Here is a 12,469-nt window from a genome sequence, read left to right as displayed (position 1 = left end):
ATTCAGTTAAAGCACTACGACAGGTGTGAACTGTCTACCTTGCTGGTTGACTTGGGTCTATATTTAGTTAAAGCACTACGACAGGTGTGAACTGTTTACCTTGCTGGTTGACTTGGGTCTATATTCAGTTAAAGCACTACGACAGGTGTGAACTGTCTACCTTGCTGGTTGACTTGGGTCTATATTCAGTTAAAGCACTACGACAGGTGTGAACTGTTTACCTTGCTGGTTGACTTGGGTCTATATTCAGTTAAAGCACTACGACAGGTGTGAACTGTTTACCTTGCCGGTTGACTTGGGCCCCTTCCAGATACAGAAGTACACCAGTGTCCAGCACATCAGCAGGATGAGGGCCAGCTCCCACCTGATGTTGCCCTGCTCATTGATGCCAGACGACTGCTCCAACACACGCTGGCTGCAAGGTAATCCATATTCCTGATTAACACCTGGGCTAGCTGCACCTCAACCAACATCAACAATACCATATTTAACACAATATTATAGTATAAGCCCTATCAACTGTGACAATAGAGCACCATTGCTCCCTCATCTGACAGAATGTTCCTGAATTCACCATGTTCTTGTTGTTCATCTTTCTGTTCACTCTGTTCTTGTATAACATCCTTATCTCACCTTCTTGTATGAACCCGTGAAGGTCCGGGTTAGAATATTGATCTTCAGTAACCCATGCTTGTCGTAAGAGGCGACTAACGGGATTGAATGGTCACTTGGTTGACACGTCATCGGTTCCCAATTGCACAGATCGATGCTCATGCTGTTGATCACTGAATTGTCTGGTCCAGACTCGATTATTTACAGACCGCTGCCATATAGCTGGAATATTGCTGAGTGCGGCGTAAAACTAAACTCACTCACTCTTGTATGACATCCATATGTTCAGCTTATTCCTTTATTGAATCCTTTATTCCATGCTGGTCTAGTAGTATATACCCAATATCTCCCTGTGCCTGTATAAACATCTGATCACAGATTATCTGCATTAGTCTGTTCCCCTTGTCCACACAACTCATCGTCCCACCTCATCCAACATTTAACCAATCAGCTTCACTTTCCAAACATTCTTCCCCAACAATATCAAATATTTGTCTGTGATTTCTATACAAACTTGTTTTGCATCACAGGAAGCTCTTTTCAAAGTGTGTGTGTGTGTGTGTGTGTGTGTGTGTGTGTGTGTGTGTGTGTGTGTGTGTGTGTGTGTGTGTGTGTGTGTGTGTGTGTGTGTGTGTGTGTGTGTGTGTGTGTGTGTGTGTGTGTGTGTGTGTGTCTATTGGTTAAAGCGTTGTCTTGTCACACCGAAGACCCGGGTTCAATTCCCCACATAGGTACAATGTGTGAAGCCCCGCCATGATATTGCTGGAATATTGCTAAAATCGGTGTAAAACCATACTCACTCACTCACTCTTTTCAAAGAAAGAAAAATGAACCTCCAAACAATGTAGTTCACCTGAATGTCCAGTTCATGTGATCTACAATAACATTTGAGGTCGAAACGAATCTACTCACTAATAAAAATCTTCTGTCGGTGATCTTGTGTTATTTGCACTTCCTGTGTCCAGTTTAAATTCCAAACTGGAATTTGTAGAGTTACCAAGGTAACGCAACACTCCAGCGGCAGCTGATGAATTTTGTCTGTCTCCCTCCCAGCACATGTCGGAGCTCCAGGTGTGATTGCAACCCTTCCAGGGCAGCTCAGCCTGGAACGTGCTGAACAGGTAGTAGAAGGACCACGTGATGATGATGATGTAGTACGTGGTGAACAGGAACGATATCACTACCGTCGCAAGACCTGCACCTGTGGTAAAGTAACATCCATACAGTTGGGATACCAAAATGTCTTGTAATACGCAAAAATAACTATGAGGTACATATTTTGGAGAAAGAGTTCTACATACCAATCAGACGACCTTGGGTCCATAAACCTAAGTCTGCTCACAAGCAGAGTATTTTTTTTACACGTAAGTGAAATTTTGTGGCAATAAAAATGTCTCGACCAGCCAAATAATGAACTGTAATTTTAATGAACAACCCTCTACTGCTCAGTATAGAAACTGAATGAATGAATGAATGAATGAATGAATGAATGAATGTGAATGAATGTGAATGAATGAGTGTCTCTAATCTGTCTTCTTTTTAAAAAACCTGTCTGACTTCATATGCATATGTATTTCTCCGCTTATTTGGTCAGACACTTGGTGCCTAGTCAATTTTTGAAACAGCGACTCAGAAATAAAAAAAACATTTATTAATTAGAAAAAGAAATTGGGGGCAACAACATGGTTCAACAAAATACACCAGCCACAATACACACGACATGCTCATAAATAGGAAACAAAAACTTGAATATCAAGATCATCAAACAAGGCACCTATCCTTTCCCAGAACATCCAGGTGGGAATAGTGTGAGCTTATTCAACCCTGAATTCTCATATGAGAAACACGTGGACCTATTCTTCCCTAAATTCACATTTAAAAATTATGGTGGGGGACTTATTCTTTCTCATGTGGGGGGACTTATTCTTCCCTGAATTCTCATGTGGGAGGACTTATTCTTTCCAGAATTCTCCTGAATTCTCATGTGGGGGGACTTATTCTTCCTAGAATTCTCATGTGGGGGGATTTATTCTTCCTAGAATTCTCATGTGGGGGGACTTATTCTTCCCAGAATTCTCATGTGGGGGGGACTTATTCTTCCCAGAATTCTCATGTGTGGGGACTTATTCCTCCCTGAATTCTCATGTGGAAATCCTGGGAGGACATTCTGCCCTGAATTCTTATGTGGGAATTGGGGACCAATTCTGTTCGAATACCAAAGTGTTACAACTGTTATGAAAGTTTCCTTCATGAGAGATGGCAGAAAAGAAAAACAACAATTTCTATATCTTCTTCTCTGCGGCTCTTCCAGTCTCTAGTAGTCCACATCGACTCTTCCACAGTCATTCATCTCCACATCCACCATTACAATACACATATACAGTCAAACACACTATATCTAACTCAACTTCTCTGCACACATGTATTACATACACATATATACAGTATATCATAGATGAATAATTCTATACAAAACAAAAAACATTCGATATCTAACTGATGAATAAATTCAGATTATTACTTATATACATGACATGCTATGACACGCACTGATGTACAGCAGCTCCACAGTTCCTGAACATAAACACAGCGAACCCTTAACAACTCTGAATCCTTACCAAAGCACCATCAGCCCCTAACATGTTTCCCAGAAGCCAAAATTTAGATTCCATGGAGCCTTTAAGTCTTGGGAGCAACATTTGAAGAAACCCAAAGGTTGGTTAGTTGGTTGGTTGTTAACGCCGCACTCAGCAATATTCCAGCTACTAGGCGTCAGTCTGTAACTATTCCAGTCTGAACCAGATAATCCAGTGATCAACATCAGAAGCATCGTTCAATTGGGAACCGATGACATGTCAACCAAGCCAGCGAGCATGCTGAGGGCCACCTGATACTGTAAACCACCTCTTACAACAAGCATGGGTTACCGAAGACTAAGCCTAACCTCGATCCTCACAGGCTGAACAGTGGTATTTCCTGAAGAAAGTCATTTCTCTTATGAAACACTACAGGAGTTTGATGTTTATATGTAGAAATATACATAGATATAGATACATATTCCCAAACCACAGTTCTTTGTCTTTATATAAGCTCTGATATGCTTACAACCACAAAAAAGATGATGTTATATAACTGTAGCTGGAATAGTTGTCTTGTCGTGCTAGAAGGACATACAATGCTATTACCAAGGTCAGAGCTAGTACTGAATACATGTGGTATGTTGTGCAGTGTTTGAAACTTCAAGTTATAACATATATATGGCATCTCGGTAATGTGTGAACTATAATCTTTGTGCAAAAACAGAACAGGACGCATTTGTGTGATGTGAAATACACGGGATGTGGTTGGGTTAAACTCCGATAATTCAAGCAACGGTTAGACTTTGTAATTATAGTCACCAATACTTTCTATGCGATATTTGTCAGCTGGCCAGAAGCAAATTACATAACACTATTAACAGCAATATATATTATGGAAGGAGACAGTTTAATGGATAATTTCCTAGCCACATATGGATTCATTATTAAAAACATATAATTTATTTGAATTTTCAATTGTTACCTAGTTAGTAAACTCTCAACAAGCTGACAATGGTCAAACATGCATACAGGGTTTAACGCGATGCTCAAATGTGCATCCAGGACGCACAGTGTAGAGGATGGATGCAGAATAAAAATTCACTGCGTACAGAGGGATGCACAATAATATTTATTGTAGCCACAACACATCTAGGACTTTGCGATGTGTTTGGTTGTTTCTTTCAGAGCAGTTACGTGCATCATTTCATCCATCAGTCCACATTATCAACGATTCATTCCAGGCTCTAAAGACATTACCAAAATGTACAGTTCTCTACACTGTTACTAACACTGTCCCCCTGCTGTGATATTGCTGGAATATTGCTAAAAGCAGTGTAAAACCCACCTCACTCACTCACTACTTCACAAAAATATTTTATTCAGAATTCCAAAACTACCAAAAGGCACAAGTACACCACCAGACCTATCTATGTGCCAAGTTTGGTGAAGAAATAGTGAACAGTTTTAGAGTTCTGCTCCCGAAAAGAGCACTAGTACAATTTCAGTCGAAGTCAAACTTGTTGCCATGGAAACGCCAAAAATATTTTATTCAGAACTCCAAAACTACCAAAAGGCACCAGTACACCACCAGATCTATCTATGTGCCAAGTTTGGTGAAGAAATATTGAACAGTTTTAGAGTTCTGCTCCTGAAAAGAGCACTAGTAAAATTTCAGTCGAAGTCAAACTTGTTGCCATGGAAACGCCAAAAATATTTTATTCAGAACTCCAAAACTACCAAAAGGCACCAGTACACCACCAGATCTATCTATGTGCCAAGTTTGGTGAAGAAATATTGAACAGTTTTAGAGTTCTGCTCCGGAAAAGAGCACTACCACCAATTTCAGTCTAAGTCGAACTTGTTGCCATGGAAACGCCAAAAATATTTTATTCAAAATTCCAAAACTACCAAAAGGCACCAGTACACCACCAGATCTATCTATGTGCCAAGTTTGGTGAAGAAATATTGAACAGTTTTAGAGTTCTGTTCGAAAAGAGCACTACCACCAATTTGCGGGACTGGAACGACGCTAAGTCAAACATTCCGACCGCGATATCCCGTTTGACATCTTTGCGGAAGCAGCATAGGTTAGAATAATTCTAACCGGATCTTCATAGGTAATGAAACGGCTGGTAGCAGGTGGCGGAGTTGCGGGGATGTTAGTGGTTTTGGTATAAAGCGGCGCGACACGCTATGGGTGGCGCGGGCATTTCGGGGACATTCAGACGGTAACTTTGTTTGGTTTTATGAAAAGTTATCCCCTTTGTTTAAACGCCCTGAACTGGAACTCAGGGCGAAAGGACTTTAGAAGGACGTTTTGGAATGTAATGTAAGATCCAGCTAAAAGTTTTAGATGAACAGGCATCGTCTTTGACGCTATCATCGATGTTTTAAGAAAAAATAGCGCGGTGTATCCGCATTAGGCTTTGGGGCAGGGTAACGGAAGGACTGTGGAAACAGGAAGACATAAATCTTGCGACTTTCAAAATCTGGACCGTGATTTAAAGGCTTTGAGGACTTCGTTTATGATTGATAGAAAGAACTCGATTGGAGACTGTTTGGAAGCGGACGAGAAAAGTTGTTTTCGTTCATCGCAATCATGAAACTTCGAACTCCAAAAAAGCGAAAAGGACGATGCGCTTTTGGCGCGAGGGGCTTTAAGCTTTGGACAAAATATGTGTTTTACCGATCGAGGGACTTCGTAGCTGGCACCGCCCTTTACCTCAGGGCCCTGGACCAAACAAACTACGAAAACTTTGCTTCTTCCTCAAAGCGCCAAAATGCAATTAAAGGGCTACCGGGGTTTGACTTCCTGTACATTGGAATTTAAACGCTGTAATATTTAGGGCTGGGGCACGATAAAACGTTTTGGAATTTCTATTTCAGAGGCATTCACTTCCTGCAACTACCGCGATGTTCTATGGAAATGTTTACATTGTTATTAGATTAGTAAAGCTATAGCCCTGACCGAACCGAGAACATGTGACAGGACTTTGCTTTGAAGGGAAAGTATCAATAAAGAAAAATCGACAATATTGCTTTTAAGGAGCTAAATGAGGTGAACTGCCGATATTACGGACGCGGACACTAACTTCTTTGATCAATGTAGTATGCCCAGCTGCGTGGAAGCCTGCATTTACTGCCCTTGGTGACTTGACAAGAACTGTTACTGGATACTGGAGTTATGTTCTTCACGGGCATTAGATGGTGGAGAGAATTTTAAAATTACAAATGGGTTTATCTGGGCGAACTGGTTGTACTGTATATTATAAAAAGGTGCGGTAAGTGTTTGTGTATGTGTGTAGGCTGGTGTATCAATTATTAGCTAGCGTTATGCGACGGGACGTTTGGAAAAGCACAATGCCGCCGCACCGGCTTGGAGAATTCCAGCCATTTGGGATGCTATGAGTTACAATTTTGTCCTCTTAATTTAGGGGCCTCGATACTCTCCAACGCGGGATCCGTTTAGGAGAAATGGCTAACTCTCGAGCGAGTTCTGACGGAGAAACGCTTTTAGGCGAAACTTACATTGTTCGTGGAACAATTAGGGTACATGACTGGCTGTTCAATGGCTCTGGATTATAGTTGCGGTTTTGCTGGACATCGGTGAAACATGAAATTAAGAAAAATTCCAAAGGCTCGAAACTTGGAATAGCGTTATCTTCTGAGTAGCGGGCACCGAGGGATACTTCTACACAGCGGCAAGAAGCATAAGGTGATTTTTTCTAAAAAGAAACTCTTAAATAAACCTGTTTTTGGGAGTTGGGAGGACCTATATCCATAATCCAGGAACGACACTGGCACTATTTTCGCGGTAGGCTTTGGGGCCGGGCTGACGATTCCACTCCTGGATTAGCGCTGGTTTTCGATTTCTACCTCACGCTGAACACAGGATGGCCCGTGGATGAAGGGAGAGAATAAAGGTTTCACCAATAACAGGGGGCACGCGGTTATGCTGCTGAACGGCTTATGACTTTGGACGCTTCATATCCTGGTACTACGCCACCATAAATGCGGCACGACGGTTGGTTGCGACGACTGCGTGCTGGAACAGAAGTTAATGTGAGGAGAATTCTGTCTATCTAGGAGAGCTCAGGAACATACTGAAACCTTGGGTAGTATCTTTAATTCTGTAGAAACCATATTTCTATCTTCTTAGAGTTGATGACGCCACTTCCGGGTTTGATGACGCCAAACTCCGTTTAACGGTACTTCTTGATCAATTAGAGGTGCTTAAAACACCTGGAAAGTCTACTCATGACGCGTCTGCTAAGGTTCCTTTGACGTCACTTCCGCTGGGCGACATCACTTCCGCTTGATAGACATTCACTTCACGTGTCAACTTCATCGAATATGAGCCCCTACCCTCCACTATTTTTCCAAGGATATAACTAAACAACGATTGAAAGCCTGACATAACCTATAATTGTCGACTGTGATGGTGGTGGAAAGCTAGAAGCGCCCTACCAGAGCGGAAGGTCGAGGTTCCATCCCCCCTAATCGCGTCAAACCAAAAGACGCTAAAATGCCAGTACTTGTTAGTCCCTGCCAACAAAACGCTCGGGCATTAATGCCGTACAACAAGGACTGGTTGGCCTCGGAGTCAGTATAATGTGTCTGAGTATTCATGCTTCACTGCCGCATGGTATCTCAGTGGGCTAGCACTATAAACCAGCTTCTCAGTCTGCTAGTAAAGCTAAGTCACACACATACACACGATGCACGCCATCATATGAGCCGAAATATTCTCAAACGCTATATTCATGTTAAATCCACTTTCACCTCACCTCACCCTGTAAATGGATCTAGCATCCACTCCTAGAAGTCAATGCGGACCTTTGTGAACCCTATCACCCATCGCGGGATACCAACTCGACATAATGTTCAATTATAAGCGAAAATTTAGCTCTTCTTAAGCCTCACTTTCCATGGAATTCTACTTAGCCAGAATCCTCCCACTCTCTTCCTTAAGGCACTGTTCCAGTATCCCACTCGAGATGCCGTGAGTCAGGCTACAATGACCTCTCTCTCCCGCCTGTTGAAGGCTCACTTCTGATCTCCTCGCGGCCTTCCAAAGCGTATGAGGTTGCTGAGGAGATATGCTGATACTGGCCACCAGAGGTCCCTGTAGGCAGCTGTAGAAGGTCTAATTGCCGTTTACTATTGCCAACATCTCTAGAACATTGATATGATATGTACTTTCCTCCTGTGTCCATTTGCCTTGAACTTGAAATTGATCCATCTGTGCTCCCCATCCCGTAGTGGAATCATCTGAATATATATCGTGAGATCCTGAGGAGGTGGCCGAAACGGGGCTCCCGTAAGTACATTTGACTCCCGAGTCCACCAAAGAAGTTCTGAAGTCCAGACAAACAATTGTCAAGTCGAGGTCTAACATCCGGTACTGGTTTAGCCAGACCTGAGTCTTTCTCAGATGAATCCTGCCTCGCAGAGTAAAATCCTGGATAGATGTTAATCTTCCTACCAGAGACATCCAACTCCTGACTGACGGGTGTGAACTCTCACAACCTGATGAATTCTTTCCCGTAACTTCTCCCAACGATCTTGAGGAGGAAATATACGGCACTCTCTTGTATCCAGAACAGCTCCTAGGAATTTTATCCGAGGCGATGGAGTCAATTCTGATTTCTCTGGGTGAACAATAAGTCCCAAATGAGTGAACACATGTACAATGAACCTGGTCTGAACCACAAGCACGTTGGTGATTACATTCATGGGCAAAAAATCGTCGAGATAGCCGAAAATCTCTATGTGTCTGTGATGGAGGAAGGCCAGTATGGTAGTTATCATTACTGTGAATAGCCAGGGGGCAAGTGATATCCCGAATGGTAGAACCCTGAACTGATATCTGGGACCGTTGACTGCAAACCTCAGGTATCTCTGCGACAGAGGATGAATTGGCACATGCAGGTAAGCGTCCTTCAGGTCTAGACTTACAAACTTGACGTTCGGTTGAATAAGGGTGCGCAAATTCGCTAAAGATTCCATCCTGAATTTCGGTGGTTTTTCCGAAAATTCTTGTTGAGGATCTTTAGATCGATTATCATACGCATCTCCTCTGTGTCTTTCTTGGGGACAAGAAACATGGGAGAATAAAATCCCTCTGGGGTGTCTAGGGGAGACAATTCAACTATAGCTTCCTTTTCTAATAGTTGTTGAATAGCTTTGTTGGCTGCTGTTAGGCGAATAAAAAACCTCCGGCCTGTCGGCTGACATGTGACTGGAGGTCCAACATGCCAGGGTAGCAGAAATCCCTGATGCACCACTGAAAGAATCCACGAATCCTGTGTGATTAGTTCCCAATTCTTGTGATACCGTGCCAGACGGCCCCCTACCGGTGAAGGAATCATGTGTTGAACAAAATCGAATTCTATCTCCAAGTCCCGGGGCGGTTCCAAATCGTAAGGAATAGAATCTGTTTCTAGAGGGGACTCAGAACCTCCTAGCCCTTGAGGGGCGAAAAGACCTAGCCCCCCTACCTCTACCTCTAGAACTTGCAAAGGAACCCCTGCTAGAGGTCGATGTACGTGGTCTAGCATCCAAGGCTCTATCAAGCTGAATGGTGTAATGGCGCCTGTCGATTTATGGATTGAGGGCAAGACCCAGATGAAGGTTGTGTGCTATCTCTTCTACCCCTAGGTGCACTTCTGAACCTATTCTGCGACAAGAGGGCCGATGCTAAACGCTGATTAAGATTCCTCATAGTAATAGCATCCTTTGCTTCAACTGCTTGTTGACACTGCCCGTTGAAGGTAGCCTCTGAGTTCAAAGGTTGCTGAAACATCAGCTCCTTAGTGGATTCCGGTAGATTCTTAACTGAGTTCAACTTGTTTGTCCTATCCATAGCAGTGAGTCTGCCCAAGGATTAGACTTGATTCTGAGTAGCATCCGAAACAGCGTGATATAATACATCCAAGTAAGAATGAGCCAAGGCTACTTCATGCACCGACATAGCCACAAGAGTATCCTTCTTAATGTCCGTATAATCCTTGAAAACAGGAGGGAGTAACGCCCTTACACCCGCCGCGAACCAATTAACATAAGAGAGGATATCTATGGTAGAACACGCGGCTGTGTCCAATTCCTTAAATTCCCTGGGTTGGCATGGTAACGGAGAGTCCTTCTGATTACTTGCCCCCCAGCAGACTAAAGTCCTTGTCCACAGTAACACAACCCTCCTTCATAATCAATTCAGGATTAGATACTGGGTAGGCCGTATGCCCCTCTGAGTCCAATAAGTCCGGGATTAACGGTAATATGGGCGGATTGTCCGTATCTATAAAGTCCTGGCAAGCCATTGCCGTAACTGTAGCCATTGCATGACTATCCATGGCATTCCCCGTAGGACAAGCAGCCCTCCGCTGGGAGGCCGCCGTGAAGCCCGTGCTATCTGACAGCTGGTAAGGGACCGTGCCGGCGGCCTGAGCCCGACTAACCGAATCCCCCCCATGCCGCAAGGGCGACACAGATCCACCAGAGCGTGAAACGATAGCCGGCTCTGCAGACTGTCTGGCTTGGGTACTGGACCCTAAGGGTACCCCGCATGTGGCGGTGTCCCTCCCACACAAAGCCTTAGCATCTCCAGCCGTGGGGATCGGCAACCCAGCTTCAAGACGGCGATGGTACTCGGCCGAAACGAGCATAGCACCGTGCCGCCCTACAGGAAATGACTGTTGATTCAGGGGCCTAGTGCGCCCGTCATCGTCATTGTCATTTATATATGGAGCCCTCTGAGTTAACGATTCCGTGAAATCTAACTGCCTCTGCAATTCTGATATTTTCCCATCATTACGCTTTTCAAACTTATGGAAAGATTGCCGCATGGAAGCCTGAATATCTGACTTAACATCGAACAACAGGGACGTAATGGCCGACATGTCCACTTGGCTGGACGAAGAACTAGATTTTGATCTTGACCTAGACTTAGTCTCTGATTTAATGGAATCTGGATGAGGTTGAGAAGCAGATTTCTTAATTCTAGATGAATCTGATGAACCCGATAATTTCCTTTTCCTGGAATTATTGCGAGCCTTGTCCATAATTAACCAGTCCTCTTTTGATAATTTTGAGCACAGCAAACAACGATTATCTAAAGAGCAAGGCGATCCCACAAAACATGAGGCACATAATGAATGCAGGTCCGATTCAGCCACGAATCTCTGAGGCATTGCAAGCACTTGTTTTGCGACATTGTGATAACTTGGGGAGGACTTGGGGAGAACAATGCTGTGACGTCATGGCTAGGGGAGATAACTGTGTCACTCTTTAGGCATACCACTAAGGATAACTATGACTTAGTTTTTTTTAAGAGAACTTTTTTCTCTTTCATTTCTGTATGTCACTGTGATACCACAGGAAACTGGCAACCCTAATCCAGAGGGAACGTTTATGACATAATTATGTAAATTACGCTCCACAAGAAGCGCCCCTGTGGAGTACCCACTTTGGTACTACCTGGAGTGTCATATAAGGTGCCCTCTCAGTCCTGTATGTATGTGAGGGTGTGCATTTGGGAGGGGGAACTTCATTTCACCTCACCTTACCTCACCTCTTGTACATCTAATCCCAGAACAACAACTGACCTTTAAAGAAAGGGCACATCTTGTCGAGGGCTCCAATGGGTCCACGCCGTGTGTACTGTCCGATGGCCATTTCCATGTATGTGAGCGGGACTCCACACAGCACCAACATGATGAAGAACGGGATGAGGAAGGCCCCTGCAATAGACACATCCATTCTTCATAACAAAACAAACAGATATACAGACGCAATAATCCTGGAGGTCTCAGGAGCGAATGAATGGTTCTGAAATACCCAGAAACCATCAGGGGAACCAGCGATTCCAGTGACTATGATATCATTGGATTCTGGGTCACCTATGGGAAGCAACTCTGCAGTGAACTGTGGCTCCCCAGATAATTTGATCTACAGATATGAACATAACTACTCGAAAACAGTTACACTGTACACCAGTTAAAAAAATACAGCCTAAATGGCATATTCAAATGTATTCATCAAAATGCTCATTTTGTCGTAAGAAGAGTTTAATGGGTGCGGGTAGTCAGTCTCGCTGACTTGGTTGACACATATCATTATATTGCAGTGGAGTAGATCGATGCTCATGATGTTGATAACTAGATTGTCTGGTCCAGACTTGATTATATACACACTGCCACTGCTGGAATATTGCTGAGTGTGGCATTAAACAACAAACAAACAAACAAAACCAGAATTTGATATCATAAATGTTTGCTCAA

General features: G+C 43.5%; 1 protein-coding gene across 1 annotated transcript in view; it reads right to left on the bottom strand.

Moving 5' to 3' along the window:
* Positions 1–12,469, bottom strand: part of LOC124271458 (sodium- and chloride-dependent GABA transporter ine-like) — a 91,153-nt gene that overhangs the window by 26,028 nt on the left and 52,656 nt on the right. Inside the window, exons 2-4 of the mRNA XM_046706617.1 lie at positions 11,795–11,929; positions 1,525–1,813; positions 283–415 (exon numbers count right to left, since the gene is read on the bottom strand). Of these exons, the coding sequence (XP_046562573.1) occupies positions 283–415; positions 1,525–1,813; positions 11,795–11,929 (557 nt within the window). The remainder of the gene's footprint in view (positions 1–282; positions 416–1,524; positions 1,814–11,794; positions 11,930–12,469) is intronic.

The sequence above is a fragment of the Haliotis rubra genome, unplaced genomic scaffold (genome assembly GCF_003918875.1).
Source record: "Haliotis rubra isolate DU_JTF1 unplaced genomic scaffold, ASM391887v1 Scf160, whole genome shotgun sequence".
NCBI classification, from domain to species: Eukaryota; Metazoa; Mollusca; class Gastropoda; order Lepetellida; family Haliotidae; genus Haliotis; species Haliotis rubra.
This window is presented reverse-complemented; position numbering and strand designations above follow the sequence as displayed.